This window comes from Macaca thibetana, chromosome 3 (genome assembly GCF_024542745.1).
Source record: "Macaca thibetana thibetana isolate TM-01 chromosome 3, ASM2454274v1, whole genome shotgun sequence".
In the NCBI taxonomy this organism is placed as follows: Eukaryota; Metazoa; Chordata; class Mammalia; order Primates; family Cercopithecidae; genus Macaca; species Macaca thibetana.
The window spans coordinates 15,625,002-15,639,240 of record NC_065580.1 but is presented as its reverse complement, the minus strand read 5'-3'; the positions used below and the strand labels follow the sequence as shown (position 1 = coordinate 15,639,240).

The window sequence follows — 14,239 nt, the reverse complement described above, 5'->3', positions numbered from 1 at the left end:
ACACAGCAACTTACCATATCTTTTTCCCTTTCCTCCTAAGCACACAGCTATACTAAATTTCCCAATGTCTCTTGCAGTCTGATTTGGCTATATCACTAAGCTGTGACCATGGGGACAAAGAATGAACGACATTCTATGATTTGGAAGCCACTTCCAAATCTTGCCCATTAAAAAAATAACCCTCCATAATTCTCCATCCTCTCTTTCACCTCTTAAAAGCTGAATACTAATACCTGAAGAAAACAAAACTATTTCACCCAAAAAGATACTCCTTGGCATACTTTGAGATGGCTGTGAGAGGATCTGCAAACAGAAGCAGTGCTGCAAAGTTATCTTTTGTGGGGAAGATTGGAGTCTGTAGAGAATCTGCATTGATGCAACAGGCTTTTTTTAAGGTCCTCCCTTGCAGATCTAGGAAAGATTAACTGAGAGTCTGATACCTTTAAAGGTCTGAAAGAAACATTTACCACCTATTATCTCTAAGGGCTACTACCTGTGAGATTTCACCTGCATAGTAAGGACTAAGCTCTGTTTTTTTTGTTTTTTGTTTTGTGTGTGTGTATGTGTGTGTGTGTGTGTGTATTTGTTTGTTTTAATCTTGGCCAAATTCCTATCTAAGGGGTCTGGAGACCATAAAAGCTCATCATATGGGTTTTATTTTAACCCTGTATATTGTGACTTACTTTCCAATCTGACTCTGGCATAACAAGGAAGAAAATCAAAATGTTTTACCCCCAAATACATTCCCTTGCCATGCCTTGAAATTGCCCTGCAAAGTCCCTTGTGGAAAAAATCCACATTCTATAGAGAATCCCCTTACTCCTTTCTTTTCCCTCCTTCCTTTCCAGATCCAGGAGATAATCACCTAAGAGCCAAGCATCCTTTTAAGTCCGATAAGAAACATTTGCAACCTGCTCTCTCTGAAGTCTGCTATCTGAGAGCTTCTTCTGCATGATAAAACTTGATCTCCGCAATCTTTATCTTAACCTGAACATTTTCTTTCTATTGAGCCCAGGTCTTCAGATAAACTCAACCAACTGTCAAACAGAAAATGTTTAAATTTACTTATAGCCTAGACCTCTCCCCCGGCCCCCACCCTTGAGTTGTCCTGCCTTTCTGAACCAAACCAATGTATTTCTTAAATGTATTTGATGGATGTCTCATGCCTCCCTTAAAATATATAAAACCAAGCTGTACCCCGACCTCCTTGGGCACATGTTCTCAGGACCTCCTAAGGGCTGTGTCACAGGCCATGATCACTCATATATGGCTTAGAATAAATCTCCTAAAATATTTTACAGAGTTTAACTCTTTTGGTCGACAATAGCAAGACCACCTTTGCTAGCCAGGCTTCCTCTTCTCCCCTCCCATAACCTGTAGCACCACTGTAACCTAATTTACTACCATAATCTGGTTTTGGCCATGCTCCAAGACCTCATTTTTTCTGTAACCTCAAGATGGTACATGAGCTTCTGTACCCCCATGGAGGAGTTGGAGGTAATCACTCTGTCATTCTCTCCCATGCACGTTAATAAACTTGTATGCCATTTCTCCTATTAATCTACTTTTTGTCAGTTTATTTTTCAGTGAAATTTCAGAAGGCAGAAACAATTTTTTCCCTTGACCCCTACATCACCAGGGTGACCTTAGAAATGACACTAAAGGCATGGTGACTCATGCCTGTAATTCCAGCACTTTGGGAGACGGAGGGGGGCGGATCACCTGAGGTCATGAGTTTGAGACCAGCCTGGACAACATGGTGAAACCCCATCTCTACTAAAAATAAAAAAATTAGCTGGGAGTGCTGGCAAGCGCCTGTAATCCTGGCTACTCAGGAGGCTGAGACAGGAGAATCACTTGAACTTAGGAGGTGGAGGTTGCGGTGAGCCAAGATTGCGCCACTGCACTCCAGCCTGAGTGACAAGAGTGAAATTCCATCAAAAAAATTAAAAAAGAAAGAAAGAAAGAAAGAAAGAAAGAAAGAAAGAAAGAAAGAAAGAAAGAAAGAAAGAAAGAAAGAAAGAAAGAAATGATACTAAATATGACAGAGTTTCTAAGAGTCACACTCCAAATTCTCTCACCTCTGAGAGATTTTGCTTGAATATAACCTCCCCTAAGAAACAACTCATTACATCTTCAGTATGCATTAGATGCCTTTGTACAAGTCTTGTGCCAATTACGCTTTTATTAAGTAAGAGGAAATATAGAGTAGTCACTCTAAGTGCCAACTCCGGATTCACTTCTATCTGGGTTCCAATGGTTTGGCTTAGTCATATGGCCAAGCCAAACTGCAATACCTTTGTTATTTGTTGGCTCTGTGACTGAACAACTTATTAAAACCTCTGTGAGTTTCCTTTTCTCAACTTTAAACTATTGCTACATCAATAAATAGACTAGATAAGTGTTTAAGGACATAGACTCTGGTATCAGACTACTTGATTTTGAACCCCTAACTCTGCCAGTTACTAACTTTGCAACTTGTTCTCACCAGTAGGCAGTGCAGTGGTTAAAGGATCATGTTCCAGGGCCAGACTGCCAGCGTGGAAATTCTGGCCCCATCCAAAGGTGTATTCGCCATTAAGTTAATGGCATGAAGCCTCAGGGCTTCCTACTTATGGGTGCCTCCTCCAAGATCCTGTACCTGTAGTTTACATTTGTAAGTTTGGATTCTATTTCAAAAAGAGGTTCTCAGATACTGTAAATCAAAACTCAGATTCCACAAAACCTGCATGCAAAGTTGACTCTGCCATATACTGGCTATGTGATCTGGGCTAGATATTTATCTCCTGGGTTTCTGTTTCTCCTCTTGTAAAATGGAATAAAAATGGCAACCACCTTCACAGGGTTGTAATAAAGGTTGAACTAATATATGTTAAAATGTTTAGAGCAGTGTAATGCACACAGCATATGCTTCATGTGTGTTGGTGTCTATAACTCCCTCTCTTTGTCCATTCCTTATCTTCTTCTCATGAGCCCTGTCAGAACTAAGACCATCTTTCCCTTTGCAAGCTTTGCCTGTGGCAAGCTTCACTTATATCTTAACCCATTCCTTCTGGGACTATACACGTTCTCTTCTATAAGCTTCCTGAGTTGTTTACAATCTGATTTTATCAACCTTTATTTGATTTCTTAAACCTAGACTTTTTCATTCTTTATGGCATAATAATTATGTTTTCTTTTTCTCCCTAATTCCTTCTTACTCAAAGGACCTCAAGCTTTTCTCCTAAGGTTTTCAGCTGATTCAATGAGTCTGACCCATATTATGGAGGTAATCTGTTTTACTCAAATTTTACTGATTTAAATGTTAATCACATTTAAAACAAACAAACAAACAAAAATTTCACAGCAACATCTAAACTGCTGTTTTTCCAAAAAGGCACCATGCCTAGCTAAGCTAACAAATAAAAGTAACCATCACAGCAGTCATGGCCTGAATCAGACTTGTCCTGGACCAGGCACAGTGGCTTACGTCTGTAATCCCAGGACTTTGGGAGGCTGAGGCAGGCGGATCACTTGAGGTCAGGAATGTGAGATCAGCCTGGCCAACATGGTGAAACCCCATCTCTACCAAAGACACAAAAATTAGCTGGGTATGGTGGCACCTGCCTATAATCCCCGCTACTCGGGAGGCTGAGGCTTGAAAATTTCCTGAACACAGGAGGTGGAGGTTGCAGTGAGTTGAGATCATGCCACTGCACTCCAGCCTGGCTGACAGAGTGAGATTCTGTCTCAAAAAAAAAAAAAAAATTGTTCTGTACATTGAAGGATTGTAGGTATTGCAGTTTCCTGCTGGCTCACAGAAGAACAGCCTCATTACCTTCAATAGATGCTCTTAACCCATTGTCATCTGCCTTCCTCTGGACACTGCCTTTTGGGAGTGCTGGAGTTACATCCTCAAGGACAGGGCTATGCCTTTAAAGAGCCCAGCAAAGAACTTTTCCTGCATTTTCCCACACAGACACTTCCTAGATTCTTCTGCCTTATGCCTGCCTTGGTCAGTCTAGCTAGTGTGTGCTTCAAATGGAAATTATTCAAGTGAGAAGGACCAGGTGTAAAGACAATTTAAATGTGGGAAAAGGCTTGCAAAGGAAGGTCACTGTGACCCTCGCGAGCACTGTTCTTGAGTGGATAGGGCATAAACAGGGAAGAAAGCCTGTGATCATGAGAACAGCTGAAGTTTTAAGTGAGCAATGACATGAATGGTGTCCAATTCAAAGGAAAGAGAAAGTAGATGCAGGAGAGATACATACAGAAAGCAGAAGCACACACTTACACTTTAGCTCTGAATCCTGGCTAAAGCAACATACAGAGGCGGTAACTCCTAGAACTTTGATTTTCACTCTCTTACCAGAGAGGCTCTTCCTGGGCAGCTGTCTGCCATGCAAAGAATAGAAACAAATCCCATAGTGTTGCAAGTTATAGGTTAAGGAACAGATTTAATTTCATAAGGAGAAATAGCACAATGCCAGTGTCAGCAACAACAAGTCTCCCCATCATCCCAAGGAGAGGAATTCTACAACCTGGGTATCTACTGGACATAATGTGGGCTCCATTCTCACAGAAGGAGTCCTTTCCACTGTGGGTCTTCCTATGTGGCTTACGCATGAGACAAGTGTAAGAAAGCAGCCATGTCGATAAGAAAATGAGCCAGCTCTTTGGTGCCAAGAAGTCTGATTTGGGGGTGCCAGCTATTTATAGGAATTGTCTAGAATTAAAATATCACCCTGCCTTGGGGGTTGTGGGGCAGCTGGGGATCTTGGGCATCTGCGGTATATTGCAACCACACCTGAAATTAAGAAGAACTCAATGATAATAAACATCTTTACATCACCCAGTGTCTTGAACTTACTTCCCCATTATGCAGAGCAGCTCAGGTCTTCCCTAGCTCTTCCACCTCATGATGGGTAGTGACTGCTAGGGAAGTCTTGATCATCCTAGCCCTCCAAGAAATGTTCTGAATAGCATTGCATCTTGAGCTCACTATAATTTGATCAAGCAAAGATGTTCTATGCCTGTGGTCTGAAACCTGCCACCACAGCTGGATTCTCTGCTTTCAGAGACCAGGGGAGCAGTGACTGAAGCTCAGACTACACACAGCACTTCAGACAGGCAAATTAGGAGGGAAAAGAAAACTGAATCTGTAAACTCAGGAAAAACTGGTGTATCTTTTGAGGTCCCAGCCATTTTGAGAAACTCTGACACTGAAAAAATAAGGAAGAACAATCTAACTCCTCTCTCAAACGCTGCCATTCTAGCTGAGTGTTGATTTTTTCTTAGAAAAACAAACTTTGGGTCAACAAGGAAAGATCACGAGGTGGGAGGGTGAGTGGGTGATTCACCTCATGGATCTCCCTGGCAGCTCTTGTACTTCCTTGATCAATCTGTATATAAGAAGTGTGCTAGGCACCTGGGACACCACTTCTCGGGGACACATCACCTTCTGTTTTCTCCAGCATGCGCTTGCTCCAGTTCCTGTTCAGGGCCAGCCCTGCCACCCTGCTCCTGGTTCTCTGCCTGCATTTGGGGGCCAACAAAGCTCAGGAAAACACGTGAGCCATGCCCTTCTCTTCCCCACAAAAAAAGCCTTGAAGGGAGGGCTCCTCTCCCAATCTGGAAATCTACGTATCTCTTTCTGAGAATTTCTTTCGACTTCCCAGAACTCTAGTCCCAGGAGCTCCCATGGACCTCCTGCCAGGTTCCACTTCTGTCCTCTTAGGAAGCCCCACCAACTCCTCTCACATTTTTGCTGGGTGTTTCTGCATTGCCAGTGGAGATAAAGCTCCAAATGTACCTACAGGCTATAATTAGTAGTTAGTCTTCATCTAACATGCTGGTCCATATCTTGTTCATAATTTATACCTTTGTTCAGATTTCTGCTCAGTGAACTTAACCCTCTCACACCTTGCCTCCTAGAAGAGAAGCATAACAGATCTGAGTTCCAACGGCAGCTTAGGGCAGCTTTGGCAGGACTGGCTAAAGGACGAGAGGTCCTGGCCCCTGCCCTGTGGTCTAAGATTGAGCTAGACTGGCAGCTTAGACATTCTTCTTAACCTGAAGTCTGAAGATGAATATGAGCACCTCTTGCTCTCATGTGTACTGGGACCTGAGAGCACAGGTTCGGAAGTCAACTTATTGAGAACACATGTGTGAAGGAAACAGAAAAACTGGAGCAAGTAAAATAAAGTAGAAAATGGAGCCAGGGGTCTGGGAAAAAGCAGCGATACCCAATCTAGGGAGTTTTCTCTATAGCAGTAGGGTTTATAATGCTGGGTTTCTGAGTTGTGATCTTGGAGGTACTCTCTGTGGCATGGCCAGATATCCTGTCCTGGAGGAAACTGTTCAGAGTTTTGACAAGCTGACGTAATGGAGGCAAGTGTCCCAAGAAACCCTGCGTGGGACAGGTTCAGATCCCACCCCCTCCCCACCAGATGACAGTCAACTTAGCCCTGAAGGGCAGCAAGGTATTCAAATAACCTATGCTAATTAGGGTTATCAACTATCCTGATTTGCCCAGGACTTTCCTGGTTGTAGCATTGAAACTCCACCACCCCCCCCGCCACCTCCACGGCCCATTCTAGAAAAGACCTCAGTCTTGGGTAAACTGAGATGGTTAGTCACTCGAGCTAAGCTGGTCATCCTATCTATCTGAAACTTATATACAAATGGGAGAGATTTTGAAGTTATTTAGGTATTTATACCCCTTTCCTGTGCACTGGGCACTATAGCAATTGGCACCCAAAAATAGAATCTTTCTGAAATCTAAGATGCTTTGCCCCAAGAAAATGGGGCTATGAGACACTGTGGGCTAAGAAACTCAATTCCCTTCTATCCCACACAATAACAAAGGTCCGTAGCCAAAAGTTTCTAGGAAAGAGAAAGTAACTCTCCTGGCCCTGAACCCAGTCCTCATTAACTGAAGAAGAATATCCGACTATTTTATTTGTCTCCATTTCCTTTCCCTTTCAGTTTGCGGTGTATGGTCTAAATGTAGAGTAGTATCTAAAGTTCCCAAACATGGCCATAAGTCCAAATTTCCTAAAGAGCTAAATAAATACAAATTCCTAAACCCTACCTAGGGACCAAAGAAGGAGGATCTTCAAAGATGCTCTTACAAATACCTCCAGTGCACTGAGATGTTTGCCGGGTTTTTTTAAATGTTTATTATTTTTATTTTATTTTTCCATAAGTTACTGGGGTACAAGTGGTATTTGGTTACATGAGTAAGTTCTTTAGTGGTGATGTGTGAGATTTTGGTGCACCCATCACCTGAGCAGTATACACTGCACCATATTTGTAGTCTTTTATCCCTCACCACCCCTCTCCCACTCTTCCTTCCAAGTCCCCAAAGTCCATTGTATCATTCTTATGCCTTTGCGTCCTCATAGCTTGGTTCCCACATATCAGTGAGAACACACGATGTTTGGTTTTCCATTACTGAGTCAGTTCATTTAGAATAATAGTCTCCAATCTCATACAGGCCACTGCAAATGCTGTTAATTCATTCCTTATTATGGCTGAGTAGTATTCCATCCTCTCTCTCTCTATAGAGAGAGAATAGGCTGTATATACATATATATGTGTGTGTGTGTGTATATATATACACACCACAGTTTCTTTATCCACTCGTTGATTGATGGGCATTTGGGTTGGTTCTGCAATTTTATAACTGTGAATTGTGCTGCTATAAACATGCATATGCAAGTATCTTTTTTGAATAATGACTTCTTTTCCTCTGGGTAGATACCCAGTAGTGGAATTGCTGGATCAAATGGTGGTTCTATTTTTAGTTCTTTAAGGAATGTTCACACTGTTTTCCATGGTGGTTGTACTAGTTTACATCCCCACCAGCAGTGTAGAAGTGTTCCCTGATCACTGCATCCACGCCAACATCTAGTGATTTTGATTTTTTGATTATGGCCATTCTTGCAGGAGTAAGGTGGCATCGCATTGTGGTTTTGATTTGCATTTCCCTGATCAAGAGGTTTGCTGGTTTAATGTGATTCTGTTCCTAGAAAATTTTCTCCTAATAATGACTTGAGCTCTTCTACTCAGTAGATAACCACCAGAGCCTATAGGATGTTATCAGGAAATGGCGTGTGGTATTGTACTTTTTTTCTTTTTAAAAACTTGTTTTTGGCCAATGGAAGGGAAGAAGATGCTCGTTGATTGATGGGCAGTTGGGCTGGTTCCATGATTTTGCAATTGTGAATTATGCTGCCATAAACATGCATGCGCAAATATCTTTTCTGAATAATGACTTCTTTTCCTCTGGTAGATACCCAGTAGTGGGATTGCTGGATCAAATGGTAGTTCTACTTTTAGTTCTTTAAGGAATCTTAAAGTAAGGTGTCCTAGTTGTTTTATTAAACAAAACTAAATCTGTGCGAAGTAACCAACCCAATCAACACACGAAAATTCCAGGGGATTCTGATGCTGAACAATTGACCCAAGCCCTGTAATTTCCCTCCCTTGCCCATCCGGTGCCCTTTCCCCTGTTCATGGCTCCCCCTCTCACTTAAAGATTGGTCTCTGATCTTGGTGTTCTGATTCTCTCTTCCCACAATCAGTCGGAGGATCATAATACAGAATTTTGAGATCCCCACGACAGCAAATCGAGATGAGGAAGTCACTGCAGTGCTTCAAGTTAAAACAGAACTGAAAGAATGCATGGTGGTAAGTAGAGGACTGGGGGCATGACTTCAAAAAATAATTCAATTCCTTGATTATAAATATAATTTAATTAATCTCTCACTTTAATAATGTACAGTGTACTTAAGAAGACATTCTCATATATGTTATGCTACTGGAGACTCAGAACAACTGTGGGAGCTTGGGACAGATGACTTCTCATTTTCCAGATGAAGAAATTCGAATCCAGAGAAGTCTGGGATAAATAAGAAAGAAAGGAAGAAGGAATAGGAAGTGAGAAAGAGGGAAAAAGAAAAAAAGTGTAAGAGCTAGTGGAGGACGGGTTAGAGTCCTTCCAAGGTCCTGAGCATGTTTAGTTTAGGATGGAGGGAGAGGAGAAAAGAAAGTGGCAACTCCACACCATAGGTTGAGGTGGGTGGACAGAAGAGAACATGCAGGATGTGACTCCTCCTCTCCAATAAGCACTGAGTGACTCTACTATCCTCTTGACTTCTTCTGCTCCTTTGCTCTGGGTCGCCAGAAGTTGACTCTTGTTCCAGCCTCCCCATCCTGACAAGGAGCTCGTACTCATCTCCTCCTTTTCCCCAAGTTCAGAAGTCCAGTCTCTGAACAAGGTCAGAGGTTTTCAAATGGTAATGTGCCTAAAACCCACTCGGGGATCTTGTTAAAATGTAGTTTCATTTAGCAAGTCTGGGGAGAGATTAGAGCTTCTGGGCTTTTTTTTTTTTTTTTTTTTTTTTTTTTTTTTTTTTTTTTTTTGAGATGGAGTCTCATTCTGATGCCCAGGCTGGAGTGCAGTGGCGCAATCTCGACTCACTGCAACTTCTACCTCCCGGGGTCAAGCAATTCTTCTGCCTCAGCCTCCCAAGTAGCTGGGACTATAGGCGCATGCCACCACGCCCGGCTAATTTTTGTAATTTTAGTAGAGACGGGGTTTCACCATATTGGCCAGGGTGGTCTCGAACTCCTGATCTCGTGATCCACCCGCCTCAGCCTCCCAAAGTGCTGGGATTACAGGCGTGAGCCACCGTGCTTGGCTTCTGGGTTTTAACAGATGCCCAAGGCACACCAAGGCTATGCCCAAAAGACCACATTTTGAGCAGCTTGGGATTAGAGCATTATCCCTCCTGTCTAGCTGCCAAGGACCAGAAGTAAAAGAAACTTATGCAGTTATTAATCCACAGTGAATCTTCCCTGGGACACTGGTTGTGTGTCCTTTTCCTAGTCATTGACCTCAGGTGTCACAAGCATGCAAACTGCTCCCACTACCTTTGTTCTAGGGCCAAGACCCATGCATTCCCCATCTCCCCTACTCCCTCCCCAGACCCTTCGTGAAGGACACCCTCTATCAGGCAGCACAAGTATTTCCTTACAACATAAGTTTCCTAATTCAAACGAGACTTAAGGACAATGATTACATGGAAAATAACATTGAGAGCATGAAGACTGCTATTCAGTCAACTGCATTCTAGAAATATCCCCACACCTGTAAAGAAAAATTCCTGGTCAATGAGCAAAGAATATCACAGTTGCTTTGTCAAATTTTTCTATTTTCAGTCCAAGAATCTGAAACATGTACCCTAATTTGGGGTAGGAGTGAGGCTGAATCATAATTTTTCAACTTTGTATTTTGTTTATCACAAGCACAGGTGAGAATGAGAATAAGAACATGTACATAATGTGTACATAAAATTTTTGTGAAAATGGTGGTTTCTGGTGGTAATAGTTAATGGTAGTGGTAGGTATAATAAGATATGTTTGAATCAATAAAATGGCATGTGACATAATTTTGTGCTTTTGTGATTAATAAAAGTATGCTTTTAAGAACCATGCTAGTACTCTAAAATAAAGCAATCTTTTCAAAACCCACCTAAGCACAACTAAAAGGGTAAGAAATCCTTAGACTAACTGACTTTGCAAACTAGAAATAATTTATGGGAAAGAAAATTTTGTTAGTTCTAGTCAACAAATTTTTATTTTTGGCTTCATTTTTCAAAGTATGACTATTTCTACATTTTTATTAAAATATATTTATGTAACTATAAAATTCTTACCACCTAATCCTCATTTTCTATCATTTATAATGTTTTTTGTAACTGGATTTTTGAAAAAGTTAGGCTCCGCCGGGCGCGGTGGCTCACGCCTGTAATCCCAGCACTTTGGGAGGCCGAGGCGGGCGGATCACAAGGTCAGGAGATCGAGACCACGGTGAAACCCTGTCTCTACTAAAAATACAAAAAATTAGCCGGGCGCGGTGGCGGGCGCCTGTAGTCCCAGCTACTCAGGAGGCTGAGGCAGGAAAATGGCGTAAACCCAGGAGGCGGAGCTTGCAGTGAGCTGAGATCGCGCCACTGCACTCCAGCCTGGGCGACAGAGCGAGACTCCGTCTCAAAAAAAAAAAAAAAAAAAAGAAAAAGTTAGGCTCGTATTTATTTATTTTAGAATTAGCATAGAATATACCTACAATCGTATATTTGAATATAAAGATTGCATAATCCTTTAAAGCTGAAGGAAACTTGTGGCAAAACACAATGCTTAAACATTTTTGTGCTACAGGCCATTTTGTTGGTTTCATGAAGTCTATCAAACATTTATCAGAAAATTGCTTCTAAATGTATGAAATGCATTGGATTACAGAGAGAAACTACCACATTGAGTAACAGTGACTAACTTATACAAAACAAATTTGTGATGTAGTAACATATGTGTTCCTTTAGCCACACATTAGCTGGGAAAGCAATACACTTAAAATATAGAGGAGTTGAATTTTATTTTATGAACACATTATCTGTGTGATGAATGTTGTTGCTTAGCTTGAAGAAGTACATTAAATTGCACTGGTCTTTGGCAACACTTCCCACGTGCCATGCTGGGCATGCAATGGATTCTGATCTCTTGTATAAGTGGTGTAAATTCTGATTCATGAAGATATGTTGTTGCGAATGTAATAGCAAGGTAAACAAAGCCGGGCACAGTGGCTCATGCCTGTAATCCCAGCACTTCAGGAGGCCAAAGTTGGCGAATCACCTGAGGTCAGGAGTTCGAGACTAGCTTGGTCAACATGGTGAAACCCCGTCTCTACTAAAAATACAAAAATTAGCCAGGCATGGTGGCAGGTGCCTGTAATCCCAGCTACTCAGGAGGCTGAGGCAGAAGAATCGCTTGAACCTGGGAGGCGGAGGTTGCAGTGAGCCGCATTTGCGCCATTGCACTCCAGCCTGGGCAACAGAGTGAGACTCTGTCTCTTAAAAAAAAAAAAAAAAAAAAAAAAAGGAACAAGGCACGGCTAGGCTTCTCTAAAGAAACACCAGGATTCTCCAAGGCATTCTGAGTGAAACTCCAAGGGTGAGAACACCTGAATTTACTGTTTGGGGCTGAAAGGCTACTTGGTGCAGAGTTGCCAGGTAGCTGAGCAAGCTGCAGGAGATGGGCAGACTGGCACTGGGCCTCAGTCATGACCATGAGCCAGTCTGATAACTGCCATACATTCAAGGTAGTGTATGCAAGCAATATTTCGAACCTCTGAATCTGTACAATGATATGTACATATCTATGCTTCTCCTTGTGATAAAATCACACATACTGCCAATGGCACTGTGGTTCCTTGACGACATTCATAACTGAAGGAATACTGAATTTCAATTAGAGGTTAGTAATAAAGATGCATTTTTTCCCCCGCCTGAGTTCACAGACTCACTGGGTGCTATCCACAGATCCCTCTGGTTCTATGGACCCCAGGATAAAACTGCTGTATTAAACGTTAACTGGACAAAATCTTCTGACTCCACTGAAATTTATATATACAATAATCTGGGTCTTGAATTGCAAAGCACTCAAGTTAAAAAGAAATTTACATTCAAGATGTCATTTGCTTATCTAACAGCCAAGTTGGTAGTTAATTGTTTCCATCTCACAACTGAGGAAAGTAAGAGTGAGAGGCCTAACTCTAATCACCAAAAGTCAACAAGTCAGAAAGGAGCACAGCTGGGGCTTGGTCACAGCTCCGACAACAAGGCCTGACATCGGCTCCTACACCCAAGTGGCCAGGCTGCTGTCTCACCAGGTCTCAGAGTAAATGTGATTGCAGGTCGATTCCTGAAAGCTCTGGCTGGTGACTAAGGCAAGCGTGCTCCCCAGCTGGACAGCTGCCCTGGATGAGCTCTCCTTGCCCTGTGGACTCACTTGCAACTCTGTCTCCTCCTGAGCCTCTCCACACTGCTAAGGCAGGAGTTTGAGGGCGTTGGGAGGGAAAACCTTCTGACCTAGACTTTGGCTTCTGAAATGATACTACAACAGTAGACTCCCCCTTGCCCTGGGCCCACCTCCACCCCCACTCTTCTCCTCCAACTTCTCCCTCTCTTATTTTTCCATCCCTTACCCATTCCCTAGAATAACAATGAGTTCCCCCTCCCACCTTCTCCTCACCAGGCTAAAGTTTACCTCACTAGTGACGTCCCTGTGGAAGGTGCATTTAACTACAAGTATACTCGCTGCCTATGTGACGATTATCCAAATACCTACTACTGGGACTTTCATACGAACAGTAAGTACAGAAGTTGTCCAAGGAAGGAACTACTCACCAGCCACCAGGGAGGAGAAACTATAAACAGAAACATGACAGCAAAACCGAGCAGGACTAGGACCTCAGGGCAGAAGGACAGAGGGGAGGGAGGGAAGAGCATGGGGAGAGCAGATAGGGAAGGCACCCAGGTTCTAAGACAGAGGCACTGTGTGCAAAAAGTTGATACGGGAGACAAATTTGCAAAGGATTTGGGGAAACTGAACCCCAGGAGGCAGATGCCTGATACGAGTAGAAAAGACAGGACACGGCTGGGGTGTCTGAGAGATGATCTCTGTCCCCGTCTTTTTCAGGAACTGTGCAAATTGCAGCCGTCGTTGATATTATTCGGGAATTAGGCATCTGCCCTAATGATGCTGCTGTAACCCCCATCAGTAAAAACCGGTTTTATACTATTAAAACCCTAGTGGTAGCATAATGGAAGTCCAGTCTGTTTGCCACATCCAGATGATTTCCTCGAAGGAAACCTGGCTGGAATTTCTGTTGTGGTCTATAAAATAAACTTCTTAACACGCTTCTCCATGTTCTGTTGTATCTCCAAAATCTGCCCCTAAAGAACCCCAGATTACCTGAAATTTCTAGAACATTTGTCTTTCAAAGAACATTTACTGAGCAGATTGTACAGGTTCTCACTGCCCACTGGTATGAAGAGGGAGAGAAGAAGAAACTGGGAAGAGGAGCTATGCTCACAGAGAGGAAAAGCAGTGGTCCAAGTTCACGGTAGGGAGGCACCAAGCCTCCCTGTTGCTTGGCCTCTCTCCATCCCACTGCCCTCCAGCAATGGCTCAGATCCCAGAAGACAGGAGTCCTCTTGCGTGCAGCGGAGTCAGGATGGAGTCCGTGGCCCCCTAAATGAGCAGTAGCATTCTATGCTATTCTGTTGCTTGTTTTCAATGGATTGTGACACTCAGATATCAGGGTCCTGTGCAGCTCTGCCTGAGGAGCTCAGGCATAATAGAGGAGTAAAGGGGCAGAGGGAGCCCTGAGGGGCTTCATCCCAGAAGGCCAGCC

General features: G+C 42.9%; 1 protein-coding gene across 1 annotated transcript; it reads left to right on the top strand.

Moving 5' to 3' along the window:
- Window positions 1–5,394: 5,394 nt before the first annotated feature.
- PIP (prolactin induced protein) lies at window positions 5,395–13,743 on the top strand. The gene is made up of 4 exons (XM_050784957.1): window positions 5,395–5,549; window positions 8,568–8,673; window positions 13,078–13,192; window positions 13,522–13,743. The coding sequence occupies exons 1-4, from the start codon at window positions 5,455–5,457 to the stop codon at window positions 13,644–13,646; spliced, it is 441 nt and encodes a 146-aa protein (XP_050640914.1). The 5' UTR covers window positions 5,395–5,454; the 3' UTR covers window positions 13,647–13,743.
- The last annotated feature ends 496 nt before the right edge of the window (window positions 13,744–14,239 follow it).

Excerpts from the sequence above, each read along its gene's own strand:
- PIP (XM_050784957.1), top strand. The coding sequence starts at position 5,455 with ATGCGCTTGCTCCAGTTCCTGTTCAGGGCCAGCCCTGCCACCCTGCTC. Across the intron at positions 5,550-8,567 it reads AACAAAGCTCAGGAAAACAC|TCGGAGGATCATAATACAGA; the intron begins GTGAGCCATGCC and ends TCCCACAATCAG. Across the intron at positions 13,193-13,521 it reads CTGGGACTTTCATACGAACA|GAACTGTGCAAATTGCAGCC; the intron begins GTAAGTACAGAA and ends CGTCTTTTTCAG.